Below are 20,132 nucleotides of genomic sequence, written 5' to 3' on the forward strand. Positions count from 1 at the left end.
GACAAGTGAGGGAGACAAGAACTAGGCAAACTCTCCAGACAATGGTTACATCTGACATTTGGAATCCTACTTGCTTTAACATTGTCACTAAAAGACCTAAGAGCCACATACGATTCTTCTGATGTGTAGAGACCTTCAGCTCACGTCATGTTCAGTTACAATTGCATGCAAAGACCAAATTTCTAAAATGTGATTCCCAACATCCTTTCCTCTTTTCTTTTTTCCCCTCAGACTTACCTGGTTTCATCAATATAAACTGCCTCCAGCACAGATGCTGCATATTCAATATTCTTTTTTAAATCCACCACATTAATGTCACCCTTCTCCAGCTGCTTTACCAAGCATCTTAATCTGTGAAAAAGAAAATAAAAATATCAGTGCATTGCTTATATCAAATTTTAGTGACTGCATTTTCTATTTGAAATATTGGAACGAATGCAATAGGCAAGGTAGAGGCAAGAAACTGTCACTGCATCTCTTGTCTTTTTTTAGAAAAAATCAGGGTTTAGAACACATATAGCAATGACCAGCTGTATGTTTTTACAGTTGCTAAATTTGTAAGATCTATTAAGAAAAGGCATAAACATTCCAATAACTCAGAGAGGACTCAGTAAGTACCACCAGAGCAATTTTATATTAATTCGTGACATTGCTATTATGCCTGAGTCTCTAATTTTGTTTAAATAATAAACAAAACTTTGCAAGTGGTCTTACTATAATTTTTCTAAGCTTAGAAGGTTGATTGTAATTTTTAATATCCCCTATATACTGATTTTGCTTCATTCAAATGTCTTTAATTTTTATTTAGGCTTCCAGTATGTTTTTGTTGCAGAATTTGTATTTCTTATTAGTGTGAGCTAATGTGGAGCTCCATTGTTTCAGAGTTTACAGAAAATTCATCGTTATACCAAACAAAAGGTGGTGCATATGGCATTAGAAAAATCCAAGTGTGCTTTTACTTTTAGTTTTGAGAACATCCTTTTACAGTATAAACATGGATACGCCCAAAGGGGACTTTGTAATGCATCAACTCATGCCTCTGTAGCAATACACTTATACAGATAAACTCCTTGAATACCAGATTTTTCCTAAACTCTCTGATGAGAAGAACACTTCTGACACTGCTCAACTTAACCATACAGAGTAGTCACAGCACTGGAGTGAAATGAAAACCTTACCAATAACTGTGTAGAGCTGTGACTAAATGAATGCATAAAGAAGTATGGGTATTTTCCTTCTTTCTGTGCTATATCTCTGAGTTGAAATAATCTACAGTTTTGTATCATATAAGATAAAGATTTCTGTAATTAAAGATACATCATTATTTTACTGTAACTTTCATGAAATAATGTTTTTTAGGTGTATGAAATGTGAAAAAATTGTGAAACAAGCATTGAGTTTAAAAGTGGATTGGAATTGAACCAGCACTAAGCTCGCTACTTTCAGAAAAAAATCATATTTATGGCGTGAAAGAGCATATATAAAAATGCACAATATGTTATATAATTATGTTATATATACTATACATTATTTTTATTGGGCATATACAATATTTGATTGTACCTAATTAAAATGCATGAATTTTTAAAGTTGTAGTGATATTCAAAACAGATCTCTCATAAACTTGGCAAGTACTGTTCCATCATAAAACCACTTTCATGTTTTTCTTTATATTTATTTGGCCTTGGTATAATTATGTCCAAGCCTGCAAGGATAATTTTAGCAAATGGAGTTTTAAGATGAGCCTCCTCAGTTCTCCAAAGTCTTAATTCAATTCAAATTAGCATAGAACATAATACAAACAAGGCTCTTAGCAACCATATTTACTTGGTATTTTACACAGTGCATTGCATACCAATGGAATGGAAAATTTAGTGTTAAAAATTTTTCTCAGAGAAGTGAAATGGGTGGAAGAAATACTGTGGGAGTGCATCTCCTACACAGAAATAACCTTAAGCATGGGGAAGCAGTTCCAGTACATAACTCCTTCCACTTCAGAGGTACCTATAGACTGAAGAAGCTATTTCATAGACACTCACCTTGCAGTACGCAACACGTGCACTGTAACTCTCCTGGGATGTCTGCTCCTCAGTAATGCACACAAACACATATACAACCCCTCCTAAGCACGAATGCCAAAATGCCCAGGCGAGTCCGGCAGCAGCATTGCCACTACTTGCAAATAGCCGTAGGGCAGTTCTACCACTTGCACTGTTCCATCCATGTTTGACTGAGCGTGCCTCCAAATTGCATTTTCCAAAGTGGAAGCATAGATGAATTTAAAAATGCAACATTTCGCAGCAGGGGCCAGGTTATGGTAGAACAGTATCAGCTCAAAATGGCTTCAAATCCTGCAATTTGCAGTGGTTCTACGTTTTCTCAGGGCATAGACCAGATGACAGATATGTGGAATCAGTTTTACTGTTGCAGGAGAAAAGGAGTCCCTGGGGGAGCCTTTAAGCCATAATGACCTTGCAGTATCTTGCTGCATAGGTGGCAGGCAACTAATGTAACTTGCCCTGTAATTATAGTTCATATTCTAGGAGGAATGCAGAATACAATAACAGACCAGGCAATTTGGAAAAGCTGCTCAGGCAAAGTTAAAGTGATTCTGAAGAGGTTACAGAATCACAAAAGGACAAAATCCGTATAATTCAATGATGACCAGTGACCTTGTCATCTCATGCATCCACGCTTTGTGGAGATGTCCTCAAGAGTGTCTGTAGCTGACCCAATGCAGATCTATCATAGAACCATGGAATAATTTTGGTTGGAAGGGACCTCCACCTGATCCAAGCTCTTGCCCAAAGCTGGGACAACCTCAAAGTTAGGTATAACTTCAAAATTAGGTCAAATTTCTCAGGGACATTTCCACTTGAGTTTTGAACGCATGGAGATTTCAAACTATCTAGGCAACCAGTTTCAATGTTTAACCAGTCTCACAGTGGATTATTTTCCCCAATATCTAATTCAAATGTCCTCTGTGGCAACTTGTGCCCAGTGGCCCTCAACCTCTGCTGTGCACTTCCAAGAAAAATGTGGCTCTATCTAGGGTACAATTTCCCACTAGGAAGCTGGACACAGCAATAAAATCCCTCCATAGTGTTGCTGATCAGACACTTGTCAGATGATAATCACGAGGTCTAACCCAGAAGTTAGAAAAATGGACTTCCAATGCAGCAAAATTAAATAGGTTATAACAGCATATTAATGGTCTGTATGTACTCAACATATTACGCATTAAAGTGAAATAGCCACAGAGTTTAAGAGCTGACATTTCAGTAATGAAACTAACATTTTAGTAAAGAATTAGTATGTCAATTTATAAGACAAACCAACAAGTGTTAAAATACTCATAGCCCAGCATTCTGCAAGACAAAGAAAACTGTAAAAAGGACAAGGAAAAGTAACAAAAAAAAATTATTACTCCATCTGTATTGGGCAGGATTTTTATTTATTTGTTTGTTTGTTTTCTTTTCATTAAGTATGATAAATTGAAAACAAACATGAGAAAAACCATCAGAAAACCTGAAATGCTACTTAAAATTGGAGCTAGTTGTATTACCCTGCCTGTGAACTGTGCTACTAAGAAATAATAGACAGCAACAAGAAAAAACTGGAGGGGCTATTTTGTGAAATAGAAAAATGGACTGTTTGAACTGTTTTAAGGGGCAAAGAAAATTGTATGCAGAGTTAATATGACACAACATGATAGAAAGAGATTTATAGAGGAAAAGAAACAGATTCTTTCTCTCAGGACAACCGAAAACCATGTTTTAAAACTAGCAGCCCTGCTTTGTAAGGGAGAAAGAGACATCTGCAGTTAATTAAGGGAGTGGGTGGAGAACCATCTTCTGTCATATTGGGTAAACACCATGAACAGCACTGTGGTATTAAATGCTTTTACGGACAATCCAAACACGCTCTGCTCTTACCTATTTTAACAGTGCCTCTGTGAGGTTACCAGGACCGGTGTTACCCTCACCTCCCTGTGCAGCTGATACCTATGTCCAACCGTGGGCAATAAGCTTTGAGGCCCACCCAGCAACACAGGCAAACCAGGAGAAAATGAGGATTTTACTAGGAGCCCAAGCAGTATGTTCTTGATTAACAATATCAAAATCACAACTCAATTATTCCCTCCTTCCTCGTTAAAATTCTCTACTTATCCAATATTTGAATTAAAGTTTTGATAAATCTACTGTAACTTTCCGGGGTTATACCAAATTAACTGAGGCTAGATTTTAGGTTATTTGAGAAGGCTTCCTACAACAGTTTCAGTAACTACAAGAAGGAGAAGGAAGATTAGGAATCAGTGATTAAAAAAGACTTTTTGCAGTATCATAATGAGAAAATATTTTCTTCTATGGAATCAAGCAAAGTTCAACAAGAGAAATATGTCTGGAAATACTGAATAAGTGTCCTAAACACAGATTAAAAAGATAACAGAGAAAGGTGCCAGGGGTGGGATTACTTCAGAAGGGAGATTGTAAGGTAGAGAGGCAGATGAGTTGGACAATTTCAATTCCAGTTTTTAAAGACTGCCTTTTCCTTTTCCAAGGTAAAATTACCAGTGATCACTGAGAATAAATGAGAGTTAAAGGTTCAGCTTAACAGTCTTCAAGAAACAGAAGAGGAAAATTCAGCCTGAAGTTAACTTCTGAACCGGAGAAAAACACCCTGTGTCTGCTTTCCCAAAGACCACCTTTATCTGCCATCTGAGTCTCCCCACCATCAAGCATTGCAAAGAAAGAGCTTTCTAACTTACGCATCTGGATTTCACTTAAAACTGCTTTGGAAACTTTGTACAAAAAAAGCTGGCTTTTGCCACAGAACCTATTAAAGGGGAAGTGAAAGAAACTGTAAACTAGCCCTGCTTCCTATTATATTTTGAAATTAAAGGAAGTCACTGTAGAAGGATGGGCAATGAACACATGGATAATTCTTTGAAAATAATAAACACATGCTAATGCTAATGACAGGAAGTGGTTATTCAAATTAATATTCAATAATCACAATGCCAGTTTAAAAATTATCTGTGTTGGTTAAGTCAACTCCAATTACAAGTTGTAAATCATTATGTTCCCATGAACAAGTTGAGAAAACCCTAGCTGTCTGCCAGATATATTCATGCCTTGAAAAGGTTATAAGCAAATAATGACGTGTTAAAAAGTTTAAGGACAGAACAAATTATTTTCTGTAAACAATTGTTTCATGTTTTGTTTGGACTATTTAATATTGAATAAGAAAATTAAGTGGATAATTGTAATCTTTATTATACAAGTAATTTGACCCTCTAAATGAACATTAGAAACTAAAAATAGGCTGATACGCAATGTGAAATTAAAAGTAAGGAGGAGGAGAGTAACCATAATCTGACAATATGGTTAGTCACAGTTTAAACACCACTAGTTTTTTAAAACTTTCGGGAAGTGGGAAATTTTCCTCCAAAACCATTCAGAATTAAAACTGAAAGCGTTTTGCTACCTGTAGTGATTCTTGCAATAATCAGTTGAATAATTTTCACAACCTGTAGAAAGCATTGCTTATCCAGTAGTTCCTCAGCTTTCAAAGGCAGAAGTTACATCCCCACTCAACCACGAACACTCTGAAAAAGGCCCAATATCCAGGAATTCCAAATCATTAACAATGAGAAGTTCAGCTCATCTATTTAAAAAAGCCCAATCCCAAAATCCAAGTTGTTTTACATATCTACACATTTAAGAGTCAGAAAAATATTTTAATTAGGAGAAATCCAAAATGGCAATAGCAAAACTTCACCTTGGAAAAGTCACAACAAATAAAACATATCACTATTTCACTTGAATTCTAAAATTCCCTACATTAATTGCTCAAATTCCAATTATTTTTATTGAAATGGTATCATAATTGAATTTTACACTTTTCTATTAAGAACATGCATGTATAAAAGAAATCTTTATCTAAAAACACCAGTCCCCCAATAAATACTTTAAAATAATGTAGATCAGAAATAAAAAACAAACTGTAATAATAACAATCAACCATGCACAAAGTCCATGCTCTTACTTTTTCAAGTAAAAATTATAATATACAGATTACTAGAAGTCTTTTATTATGACAAAGAATGTAATTCCTTTTTCTTGTTTTCTGCAAGATGGAAGATAAATACTGGCTATGAAAAAGGAAAATCCCAGATACAGTTGTAATATTTGTAATACATGGCTATAAAAGAATAAACCTGATCATGTAAATGGATGAGAGATACTGCAGAGATTCAGGAATGATCCCTTTGGGTAGCCACTCCTGTTCCCTTGCTCCTACCTGCAGTTACAAAGTGGCCAACTAACACGGCTTCAAAATGGCTAACCTTTACTTCAAGTTTTTTTACATTATGGTAGGGAAAAACATGTTGATACAGGGACATTTTCCCATTCAAGCCAACGCCAGCACATCAATGCAGAGTAAGGTTTAGAACTGACAGCTCTTGACTCAGACCTTGATGTGCATTTCACTTCCCTGAAATCATAAAAAATACAGTTTTAAATGCAGTTACCTAATATTTCTTCTAATTAGAGGTGCTGTATCTCAATAAATTCTGATACCGAGAAATGCAAGAAATATATATCACATTTTCATTGCTGCAAATGTGTGCTATGAAATTACTTCTCAGTCACCACTGTGTCTGAGCATATGCACAGAAAGCCTCATCGTTGCTAAGGGTTTCACAAACCACATTCATTTCATGATTATTTTAAGCTCTATGAGTGGTACACACTGATCTGTAATTATGATTCAGTCATTAGAAAATAAATATTGAATAGGCTGGTAATTCAACCAACATTTTGATATACCAAAACTTCGATCCCATATTGAAGAATTAAAATAGTTCTGCAGCTATATAACACACACTGAAATTTACACTTTTTTAAATTATTAAACTGCATTTTCATGGTGATAGAATTGCCTTGGCTGTTCAGATATTGATCATGTTTATGCAAGATGAAGTGGTTTTCCTTCAGGCATGCATTCTCTGTTAGGCTTCAATTCATTTTATCTTACTCATCCTATAAATATTCATATTATTTAGCACTCTAATACTGTACAAATAATATCCTTTGGGTCTCATTTAGTAACAGGTTCAAGTGCTTTTAAAGCCTTAATCAAAATTTAGTCAAAATTCCTAAGTTTTCTTTAGCAACTAGCTGAAATCACAGAAAGCCATGGAGTCTTACAAATTTTCCACCTGAAACCATAAACTGATCCAAGCTCTCTAAAGCATTTTTTAATTTTTGCATAATTCTCAACAAACCTGATCAATCAAATTGCAAGTGCCTGAGAAGCCTTAGTGTCTTAACCTCAGTAACAGTAGAGGTCTGCTATTTGCTGCTACATAACCTTTCACCATCATCTCCAGCATCACCATCTGCTGCTCTGGAGAGACACCCCAGAGGAGGAGGCTCATCTGGGTTCCTGTTGCTGCTGCTCTTCCCTGCTGTCTCTCTCACCTCCCCTGGTTACTCATCCCTCCCCAAAAGTAACTTTCACCATTAGAGTCAATGTATGTCATCAGCACAAATTCTCCCACGTTAATTTCTCTTACCTTCCTTTGTGCACACCCAAGATACAGAATGAAACCTCTTTCAGCCAAGCTTTAAGTGTCTTTCAAACTTTTCTCTCGCTTCTGCTAATGAACTGTCACCAATGCTAATTTGGTTCATCTGTTCAATTGCTTTCCAGGTGGAAGCTTAATGAAAAAATCCTCAAACTTCAAGTTACTTATTATGTACATACAATCAGGTGTTTTATCTGTCTTCTACTAGATCCAACAAGTAACCAACTAGTCGTTCCTTACCCTAAACTCTATGACTGTTTCTATTTCCCCAATGCTCATTTCCATTATCTGATATACATAATTCACAACCAATCCATGATATCAAAGACAAATAATGCACGATCTATAGGACTGATTTGTAAACTGCAAATTATCCTTCTAATGGCTTTTGCTGAATATTTATTTTTGTCTGAAGATTAACGTTTGATCTGTAAGGTTCCCCTGAATTGTATATACATTACATAGAGTGGTAGCTAAAGCTATTTCAGCTTGAAGTTGCCAAATACTTGAACAGTCTGTATGTCTCAAAGTCACCATAACCTAGCTAAATTCACTATCAACAACGAGCTGGGAAATCAAATGTAAACTCATCACCTGCCAAAAATCATGCTTGAAGATGATGGAAGACTTTCAGTACGTCTTACTTTCTGGAGCTAAAGCGATAAACACACAGAAAAGGCACACAGCCCTTGCTCCCCACGGCCATTTAAAAAGCTTTATTTTTCCTGCAGAGAGCAGCTTTGAGCACAGTGATTGAAGAAGCTGCTAAAAGGCAGAAATTAAGCCTCTAAATCTTCCAAAGCAGTCCCCTCCATTATTTAAAAAAAAAATCTACAGCAGAAGAAGGATATTTCTAAATTGATCGCCTCACACTCACGTTTGAGTGTTGGCTCTACATTCCAGCAAGAATCGTGTATCCAAACCTCTGTACCACTGGAAATTATCAAAGGAGCGCAGGTCTGGCACATCTCACTGTCTGTGCTTCAGAGGAACTCTCTTAGCCAAATGACATTAAATACTATATATTCTGTATACAATTAACATTTTGATTTCTCCAAGATAGAAACTAGGACCAGAACAGGATTTCCTTGCTGCATACAACAGGTCAACAAATATAAATGCGGCCAAACTGCTACAGCTAACACTTCTGGCAACTTTTAAATTTGTTTCATTAATAGATACAGATTTTTTGAGACATCAAGCTGTAGAATCTGGGTCCTGGTAAGGAATCTGGGTCCTCTGTGCTTATTTACAAATGACTTTATATTTATTTCTGACCTGTTGATTTCCATGGGCAGAGCATGAAATATAGTACCATTTGATTGCTTAGTATGCCATTTTCCATTCCATTTCTCTCAACATACATACAACTTATCACTGATTAAGTCAACAGAGGCTACAGGAGGACCTATATTAAAATACATTAGAGAAGAAAAGTTTTTTGAAATGGCAGTCCCTCGTATTCAGTCTAAGAACATGGTCAGACGTGGTGCCCCAGCTATCTCTCCATGCCCCATTCCATCCCCTTTTTTCTAGAAATTATTGCCCCCCCATATCTGACAGCACAAGTGCATGTGTAACAATATATCTTCAACCTGATACTGCCAAAACAATCTGATTCACCTTCAAGGTATTATACAGCAGGTGAATTCTTTCCATAGAACAAGATTAGGGGTCATGTGTATGTGCAGTTATGCTATCAATCAAATGAATCAGGGTAGTTGGTTCAGCTGACCTAACAGGTCAACATAACAACCAACATAACAACCAACATAATCCTGCTTCAATCCAAGTTCTAACTTGTCATTTGGTTTAGAAGTCCTACTTTCCTACTTATAATTAAACTTAAGCACTTGAAGTACCAGAATATAAGTGTTATACTTTTAATATATAATCACACCTTTCAGATGGAATGACAGAGCCAATTTATCTTGAATTCTGTTTTTAAACTATATCATGGGTTCTGAGGAACAAAGTACAGAACTCTATTTGTTGGGATAAAATTGTGAAATGTAAAAAATACAAATATTTTCATTATGAACTATTACAGATTATTTAATAAAATATTAAAATAATTCAAGAGTTACCTTAGTCTGCCTAAAGCATTGTAGAAAAAATACCACCACCTTAATTCAGATGTCTTTTTTACTGAATAATTAACAGCTTCAACAAATCTATTTTCACTAAAAGAATTTTTCATTCAAAAGACAGAGCAAGACATAAATGCTTTAGCACAACAGCTGTAGTAATTACAGTACAATTTTGCTGTAAAATCATTACCATCTCAGTGGTTCTGAAGAAAGGATATAGTACATGTAATGTATATGACAATGTAAAAATATGAATAGGGCTTTTATTTAAAATTGCAATACTGCAGTTAAAATGAACAAAAAAGAAAAAATTAGGAGATGCTAGAATCCAGCACTCTATGTTATGTGCAAAACTAACTTCTGGCATTTGGAATTGTTAAAAGTAAGTGTTCTGCTGAAGAATTGCCAAATCAAAATACTTCAGAATAGGTCTTGGTAATGAGGAGTAGAACATTAGAAAAGCTTAAACACACTTGAGAGCTGTATAAATGTTTAAAAGAGGAAAGAATGAAGCGGTGAACTTTTCCCCTATATTCTTTAAGAATGATCATAAATAGGATGAAATGTAATATGACCATTCTTATTTACACATGTGAGCTTTATCTAGGATTTTTCTACATGATAAACGAAATTTGAATTATGTTCAGGTAAGAAACTGAAATTAATTATCTGTCCTTGAATAGCTCCATCTTTGAATACTTCAGGATGAGTACAGCTAAACAGAAACAAGTCCCTGGAGCTCATCAGGAAGAATATTTCCAAAAAAGTTATTCTTGAACAATATCATGTTAAACCCATTGTCTAGCATATAGTATATATGGGCTATATGCTGTTGTGTTTGGTTCTGGAAACAGTCGTGACAGTAACTGTAGCAAACCGAATAAAAAATCATTTGTAGTCAATGCATGGTATACAGCTGCCATTTCCCTCAGTCTGCGAAGTGCCTGGCACCTCAATATACAGGGCTCAGGCTTTGTAGGTCTGGGAAGGTAAACTGGATTAGAGGCCACTCCTTAGCTGCTGGTGTTTCCTCTGCCTTAATTCATGCTACCCCTAAGAGTTTCCCCTATTCCTTCCACATTTAATAAAAACAGCCTAATAGACTGTGAAAGCATTATGCAGAAAGTAGCAGACTGCAGCCTTGCTCTAATCTAGAGGACACCATGATGGGACAGGCCACTATCCTAGAATTGCCTAGGTTTCTTTTTTTTTTTTTTTCCTAGAATATCCTACAGAATTGCCTAGGTTTTTCTCTACCGCACTCGGGACTTTGATGAGTTTGGGTCTTTCTTCTCACATATCCCATAGAGTGTTTTAGCTCATCTGTCCCAATAAGATGTACTAACCCCAATTGCTGTTCATATTGTCTTGCCTGATTCAAAAAAATGCTATTAAATGTACCTGATTATCAGCCTATTCACTAAAAAGTGACAATATTTTCATAGCTTCCAATTTGTTGATGTTCCAGGTTTGAAGTGAAGCATCCCTCAGAAGGTGTAGTCCAGAATCTATCACCAAAAGTGTTACTTTCATCTTGTTTTGTTTAAACTGAGAAAATTTAGCAAACATAGACTGTAATTCACCTCCAAGATATTATTTTAATCTTTTGTTCCTCATCATATATGTAGCTGACTGTAATTTGCTTGTTTATATACACTTTACACATATTATAAGTAGACTAGACTGAAAACTCAGAACTTAGTGATCAAACTGATGATGACAATAATCAGAGAATATTCATCATCAGAATAACATGGAAATTACACTCGTTCATCAAGAATTTTGCAGCAGACAACATTTTAGTTAACATCTCTGTATCTCCAGGTGAAAGAAAACATAACACAAAAGACACCTCTCAGCCCAAATGGATTACAGCAGAATTTTTCAGAACGTGTCATGCTTCGTACAGAAGAGACATGTTTCCTCCTTTATTTTAGAAAGAATATTCTTTAATTAATTATCACTCAGTTGTAAGGAGCTACACCATTGTACAGCTGGCCCTGCTAACTACAGCATCAGATCCAGCATCCTTTCCTAAGGCAAAGTACATGGACTGTGCCTTATAAAGCACCTCTTGTGCTCTCATGGCAAAAAAACACTAAACATAATTCTCAGGCTTTCTGTCCAACACAATGACTATCTTTCTTAGTTGCTAAAGGATAAACTGCTCCATTACTTTCTAAAAAAAGTCCTACACTGATTTCAAAATGAACCACACAACTAAATTTATCCATCTGTATTTAATTACTTATGAAATTGCTTAGAAATGTTCTGTTTGTTATCTACAGAAATACTATATCACAAAGATCTTTCACATGGAAAATTACTGGGCTTCTAGGCAAGCAGTGGTTTCTAAGAAAATTTCAAAAACAGCTTTTAATAACACAAAATTCTGTCCTTAATATCTGTGCCTTTCTAGGACTCAAAAATTAAAATCTGAATTCTTCAAGGTGACGACAGTACAACATCCCTAAGTGTACTCCTCTAGGGACATGGAATCTAAGCTAAAAAGCTCAGCTCTCTTATGGTCATGACTAACATAATTGCTAAATTGTGCTTAATTTTTCATAGCTTTACTGAATGAATCACTATCCTTCAGTCTCTCTGAAAAGCCTTGACATTCATTTCAAGTAAGAACCTGGCTACATTTTAATTTCAAAATAGAAAACCAGTAAATTCTTGATTCAATGTTATAAGATAATATTTGTTTACACAGTTACTAAGGATTTAGGAAAAGCCTGTCTGTATAAAAAGTCAAAATAGGCAGTAAAACAGTTTGTTAGAAAGTGTAACTACATACTATGATTTGCCTGTCATATTCTCAAACAATGCATTGTTTTGTTTTCCATTGCTTTTCAGATTCTCCCATTGCAGCATATTTTTATTGGAATCCTCAGTTTTGAAATAAAATTATTCACTTTAATCTAAAATAACCTTACTCAGAGAAGTAAGCCAGTAGTTTTCCCAAGAAAAACAAGTCAGCTTTAATACAGTAGCAATCAATCCAGGCGTTGGTCATGAGGGAGTGCTTACCTGAATAAAGTCCACAGAGAAACACTAGAGCAAAGTATACAGGAGTTAAATTTCATAAAATTAAAGCAAGTGAGAAAGCGCCTTGTTCATTGGCCTCCTATCAACATATTGCTTTCACCTGCATACATCTACATAATGTCTTCAGTATACAATGCAAGACGTTCTCGAATGGATAATAGTGAAAAGAAAACTAAGTACAATGCTAATTAACAGTTCAGTTGTGGTGAGTGTGGTTTTGCATGTGTGCCTTGATCAAGCAACCCACAACAATAAGAGCTCAGGGTTAATGAGAGTATTTACAGCCTGTTTGATTGTGATCATTGGGATGAAAAGTCTCTAAGATTTTATTGCCATTACAGATTGAGAATAGTCATGTGAGAGTGCAATTTCACTCTGGAAAGATAATGTGAAAATGACAGCAAATCAGATGGCTATCACCTTTTTGGGGGGGCCACCACCCTTTCCTAGGTCAGCAAATGACAGTAACTGCTAAAGCCTATGTGCTTATATGGCTTGAATACCAGGGTCAGGACCCTGGTTGGCTATCTGCTATGCAATGTTCAATAACACTATATTTGACCATACTAGGAAGACAGTCTTCTAGGCCATTTTATATCTATCTCAGCTCATTATTTCTGTGGGTTTTGGGGTTTTCTTAATGCCATATTTCATAATTCTTGATGACTAGAAATTCAATTGTAAGGAACGTTAAAGGAATTGTGGACTCTAAGTGATTTTTAAGTTGATTCAAGGATTCAAGGATGTAATTCTGAAAGATGTGAGAGAGATTCCAGTGTCAGCGTTGGCCAGAGATTTCCATTCTGTGCAGCGATACACACACAAAGAAAGAGAGAGAAAAAACCAACAACATTTCTTACCATAGTGAGGGTACACCTCAAAAAAAAGTTATGGAAAAGCAAAAAGACTGCAAAACACTCAACTGGAAGGTAAATACATAGCTGGAAACTTTGCTCCAGCTTATTAAAAACTTTGTAGTGCCAAAGTTATTAGAGGTATTCTCATATATAAATAAATTAAATACACATTGAAGTAGAAAAGGTGCACTCGCTATGACGCTGGGGGATCAAACCAAGCAATGAAGGGATCTAAATCTAGCTTTTTAACATTTAAGGCAAATGCAACAGTTGTTAAAAGATGAATTTGCTTCCTTTTTAAGAAACCTGTGTTGAAATGCCTGGTTGACTAACTGAGAGTATGCAAGAAAGTCAGGTTAAAGCCGTCCTCTACCATAGTCAGCCAAGGAATATGAATGAAATGTGAACAAGCCAGAGTAGAGACACTGACATTTCATACAGTAACCAAACTAGGAAAAATGTTTATGTATTTTTATGAAGAAACTTGCCCAAGGTTCAATAATGTGAAATTGAAGTGAGATATGCAGGAACAACTAACAGTTATGAAAAAGCAGGTATATGTGCACCCAAAAGAAAAAGATATGATCCATGGCATGACTGTTGGGAGAATAACAGACTATAAGTATTTTGTATCATTTTCCTATTGATCTTCAGTTTTTATTATCTTTGAAATTTGCCATCTGACAAATGTGATTCTAACTTTGCATAGATCAGCATATATCTTAAAATACTGCTAATATTCTACTGTATTTTACATGTATTTTAATGTATTTTACATGAAGAATAAATGTAAGTAAAATCAATGTAATAATTTTCCTCCTGAAGATCCTAGATCAGGTATTAAAGAAAGGCATTTGTATTACAGTGGATCGGATTTAATGTGAAGTTAATCCAGGGAGTAATTTAAAGTATGGTTTGCCATAAAATAACTGTTTTCTACTCTTGTTTTCAAAACGTACTAGTATGTAAATACTTGTTTAAGCTTTTCATTCACTATGATTATTATTCTGAGGTCACGCCAGCTGCATTTAGTTTAAATTTTAATCCAGAATACTTATTCTCAGACTCTTTTCTGGAATACTCTTACTAAAGTTCAAACAGGAGCACCATTAAATGAACAAACACAAAACAGCGGAATAAAATATTCTTACAGTACGAAGAAATAAACCTTTTCAAAATTATTCTCACAAAATGACAGCAATAACTCTCAAAGAGGATTAATCAAAAGAGGAGATAATTATTTTGTGCTAATACCGTTGGAGGCACTTACTCAACCACAGCTATTCTGCTAGATCCTGATATATTGAAAAAAGAGATCTTGGCACCTCAACCACAAACATGATTACAGAAATGACATAAAAATTTACTAAACTTTCACGACCTCATTTATACTATCTAGTTGTCTGACATGGATTTCAATTATTTTTTCAGTAGGAGGAATTAATTAATTCCACTCAGAGGCAGAATAGCTTGACATGCAGATACATATTTGATAACAGGTTGATGTGAGCCCCCAAATCTGACAACATATAATTTAATCATGGGAGTAATTCTTTTCTGAGGCAGATTTCTGAGTTTTACCCCTGTGGCTTATCACCTCTGATTAGAACCAGACTGTCCTAACTTTTTAAGGCTTAAAATACAGGCTGCAGTTCTTTTTCATTAATTACATTAACCTCACAAGTTTAACTGCATTGTGCACCTACAGACCAGTTTCTTTCAGAAGCCTAGGAAAGCTGCTGCGTAAAGCAATTCAGATTTTTTTAAACACCAGCACTCATCCTTCAATTTAGCCCACAGGTACATAAATCTAAGTGCAAAGATTACAGCAATAAAACCTGTATCTTTTCCTCTGCTTTACCATTCATCTTTCCATTCATTCCAGTTTGCCTCCACCTCTGACCAAACACAGGCACTTCCCTGCTCTCTCCATGCATTCCTGCCAGGGCTCATGGATACCCGCTGTCCACTTTCACGTTCTAGTCGAGATCCTTAACCTGTTTAGCATTCCCTCGGATCTTGGGGCCAGGTATGTGAAAGACAAACTTTGATCCTATAGGCCTTCCTTCACTTAGGTCTTTTGACACTTTTGTTCTAAAATGAGCCTGGTCCTTTCCTGGTTTTTTCCTGCCATTAAACTCCCTGCACTCAAAACAGACATGCCAAAGAGGTAAACTGAGGAGTATTGGCATTAAAAGGGCATTTTCCCTCACCTTACCTTTCATCTACAAAATACACTACATAGCTGTATAGCTCAGGTAGTGAGGAATTTTATTAATACACAGCTACAGTTTAAGTTTAGATGTATGATTTGATCAAATCTTTTCAAATGTTTATCTGCAACGATATGAAAGTAACACACTTGCAAGTATGTAACAGTCGAGTCACTAGGCAAGGCAGCTTCCTACAGATTATTCTTGTGAGTCCTGTTCTAAGGATGATACAGGTATTTGTTTTCAATATTTAATTGATGCAAAGCAAGTAAATATGAAACATCGTATGTTCTCTAAGACTGAAGGCAACTGTTTCCTAGATCTTCATCACTCTGCAATATAATGCTGGTGTCAGTAACAGTGTTAGACATCACAGGTCAGAATTTTAGTTGGCATGAATCTCACAGAACACAGTGGACTTACACCAGTTCACATGAACACATGTGTTTTCCGATGCAGTTTGGTGTAATGACATGAAGAAACAAAATCGGTGTTTTCTAGGTGAAGACTATCTGCACTGAATTTTTTTTAGTTCAGCATATATTCGAAGTTTCATTACAAAGCCATTGAACAACTTCAAATACGAAGACAGATAAGAAGAGTTGTTTAGAAATACATTAATACCTCACACATATAACAAAGATTATGGATTAGCAGTTCATGAATGATATTTTACTGCTGTCACCAATGAAGCACAGTTTGTGCTTCAAATGCACTTAATTCATTTGCAATGCTCTCCAACAATGTTTCAGTCCTGAAAATACATAAAACCATAAATTTCATCAGTTTGAGATAGCAAATCCTGCAGTGTATCTTCTTTTCACTACAAGCCTAGCTGACAAAGAGTTCAAGGTGGACTCCTTTGCAAATCCCCAGCACGAGCAGAGCTACACTGGTGTCCCAAAGAGCCAAAGAAGCAGGCAGAGAGACTGGTGTCAACAAGGTGGGACTCTGGGACTCGAGAGACAGAACAGCTCTCCCACACATAGAAGGATTTATTATGTAAGTATTTCTCCAACACAAATACCAAGCTGTCTTTTACGATATCCACATCTACGTATCCAGATACTGGAAATTGTGACTTAGCACTAAACTTCATTGAGAGCAACCTTTCCTTTCCTCACTGCTATTCCTGTTACATACCAAGAATCAATTTGATCAGGATAGCTGGTTTCTGTGGCAATGCTGGGGTTTTTTTCATCAATGTGGCATCTTCCAAGCTCCAAATTATAAATTGGGTACATGGCAGAATAATTTTGAAATGGCATAAAATATTCTAAGAGGGAAACACATCATCTTTAACAAAACAATTATTTGAGTTTGCAGTCCTTCTATGCACACTCCATTTAACTCCACCAGATTTCTACTAGCGGAAGGCTTAAAAAATTTGTCTTAAACTACCAGTTTTAGGTGTCTTATAAAGCAATCCAAATTTTCCTTTATTTGATGGTGGTGGAAAAAACGCTACCTTAAGCATCACTGTGTTTTTCAGAGCATCCCTTATAACACTGTAAATTTAATACATGTAAGGCCTAGGTCTGCTTTGGAAATTATAATTACCTTTTCTTCAGATTTGCTCCAATGTTTTCTTGTGACGAATAAGGCAGTTTCTGAGTTGCCTTTCTGAATCTTGTCAGCACTTCCCAATCCCACGTTTGTAAAACTGTGGCACTTTTCCAAAACATATTGTCTCATAAATCTTATTTAAACAGAAAAATCTTTAAACAGTATTTTGCAGACCTACAGCAGTGAATGAACATGGACACTTCTCTTTTATAAATAGGATTATAGGAACCCCACAAAAGTCAGTTAAGAGGTTTTTCAGACCTTTTAGAGTTTTTGAGTTTTAAAAAGAAACTAAGATAAATATATCATGATAATCCTATTTACAACGCTTACAGAATCTCTATTTATGAGACCTGTCATTGCATTTAACTAGCTGCTCGTAATTATTAAAAATTTAAACACTGTTGTAAGACAGTTTCATGGTGGTGCATTCTCTCTATTAATAAAAAAATGTCCCTAAAGGTCCAGTAGTGTTGGATTAGATGGTATAATTATCTGATCTGACAGATCGTTTACCAGCATCCTCCTATAGAACTGGACTGTTTTTATTTAGCTGCTAAATTTAGCTATCATTCTGAAATTTAAAATGAGAATGTCTAATTTTGCAGTAATCACAGTAAACCAATATGTTACAGTGGTTCTCCTAAAGTCACGTGTTCTATTCCACATTCAGATTTGACATAATCTCAGTATTTGACATTTATGGTTACATTTAATACTACAGACAATCATATCACTTAACACAGTAAACAAGCACAAGAACTTCCTCAGACCTTTCAATATATCCCAGAAAGAAAACAAAAAAGCTATTTCCAAATAATGTAGAGTTTATCAAGAAGGCTATGAGTATGGATCTTTTTCTCAACCAAAATTTCACTGAAAATTATACAGTATCAGAAAAGCTTTGGGGTTTGAATAATTAGCATTTTCTTATGAAAAGCAAGCCTGTATTTTGTCAAAACGCTCTTATCAGTAGAGCATAGAACAGTGGAAGCATTTTGCAGTCACTTTGCTTTTTTCTGAACATTTCCAGTGGTATATGACAGAACAGCTTTATGTCTTTGGCAGTTGATTCTCACATGCATCAGCCTCTGGGCCATCTGATAAGGATTGTTCTGCTCCTCTAAATCAGTAAGTACATTAGAACTCTGCTTAGCTGACGTAAGTATATATCAGCCAATTCCTGAATGTCTGTTTTATCACGGGAACTCTCAGCAGCCCAACAAAAAACAACAGTCTGGTCCTAGTTCCTAGTCATGATGATTTTATAATCCGGTTCGCTCATGGCCGCTCAGACTAGGACACCAGGGTGGAATAAGAACCAGGATGTCCAGCTATGAAAATAAGCTTATTAATTTATGATTCTGTAGTTTCTTCGTGTGCATACTTAAGACAATTGACTCATCTTTTCAGAGAGGAGCAGGTAGTAATGCATCGACAGAGAAGGAGGAACAAAAAACATATATGTAAAAATTCATAAGGAAAATAATAAATGAACCTATTATGCTCCCATTCATGTTCATTTTAACAAAATTAAATTTCCTCCTATAGCTAATCAATAAATCATTATCGACATTATTTTAAACCACTGTGGACATGTTTTCAGCTCCAACAAAGGGTGACAAATTCTGTATTTTAAGCTTAGACCACCTAGTAAGAGCTATTTGCACACAAGTATAACTATAATACCTAAGCTAGCTCCACTTCCAACAGAACAGGAATAATTATCCATTTATATCAACAGATTCAAAATTTAGTCTAGTGATCCAACTGACTCTATGGAGCCAACTAGAGTGGACACATAATTGTCATCTCTCTAGAACAGGAGAGATGTCTTCTGCAGGAGACTTTTGTCTTGTGCAAAAATACCTGAACTAAAGATCTGTTCACGCCAACAGACTTGGATTTCTGCATTCTATACCTTTTGCTAGGAACTGCAATAAATATTAATTACAATATTTAGCAGGTTTTGATCCCATACTAGCAATGTATGTTTAGAAGACAATTTTTCTAGACTGGATAATGTTCTGGAGAACTGAAGCCTATTGTATCTACTATACAGAAATTTTAAAAGTTCCTGAAGGCAGAATGTAGATTTTTGTTCCTGTTTCATTCAGTCATTTTTGACAGAATGATAGAAAATTTCAGCTTCAGTTCTTTGTCTCTAGAGAGACACACATCAACTGAAAGTATTTACAAATGTCAGAAAGAAACACTACGTTAAATTGCTTGAAGAATTGTAACTAGCATAAAGCAAAAAGATCCCTTGAACTTTAATGTGCCTATCAATACAGACAGCTGGCCATCAGTTTCAGCTGGAGAAGTCACGTAGCTGAAAATGTCTGGGACCCGTCCAAGCAAAAAAAATGAAGGAAAACTATTGTCACATTAAATGCATAATTTTCTTTCCATCTCTTTTCTTTGAGATGCATTTCTACATATCACTTGTAAAGGAAGCACTTCCAAAGAATTGCATATACCTGATGTACTGGAGGAATTGGCTTCCTCCCATGACCCAACAAACAGTGCCAGAAGTCACTTTGCTGCCTGCATGCTTTCTCAAGCTAGGTCAAATGAAAGGAGACAATCTACAGAGCAATCCAGTCTGTCTTCAGGTTTGAGGTTTGGCATAAGTTTCAGCTCTGATATCATGTTAAAATTGCAATTCTTAAGAAAACCTTAAATCAGACTTGAAAAAGTATTAACAAAATGGGTAATCAAACTTAGATATGGAAAAGGAAAAAAAAAATCAGCATTCATA

General features: G+C 35.6%; 1 protein-coding gene across 2 annotated transcripts in view; it reads right to left on the bottom strand.

The window, feature by feature from the left end:
- Positions 1 to 20,132, bottom strand: part of PDE1A (phosphodiesterase 1A) — a 163,688-nt gene that overhangs the window by 59,244 nt on the left and 84,312 nt on the right. For both annotated transcript variants that reach the window (XM_059820138.1, XM_059820139.1), the window contains one exon: positions 238 to 351. In XM_059820138.1, the coding sequence (XP_059676121.1) occupies positions 238 to 351 (114 nt within the window). The remainder of the gene's footprint in view (positions 1 to 237; positions 352 to 20,132) is intronic.

This window comes from Gavia stellata, chromosome 8 (assembly GCF_030936135.1).
Source record: "Gavia stellata isolate bGavSte3 chromosome 8, bGavSte3.hap2, whole genome shotgun sequence".
NCBI classification, from domain to species: domain Eukaryota; kingdom Metazoa; phylum Chordata; class Aves; order Gaviiformes; family Gaviidae; genus Gavia; species Gavia stellata.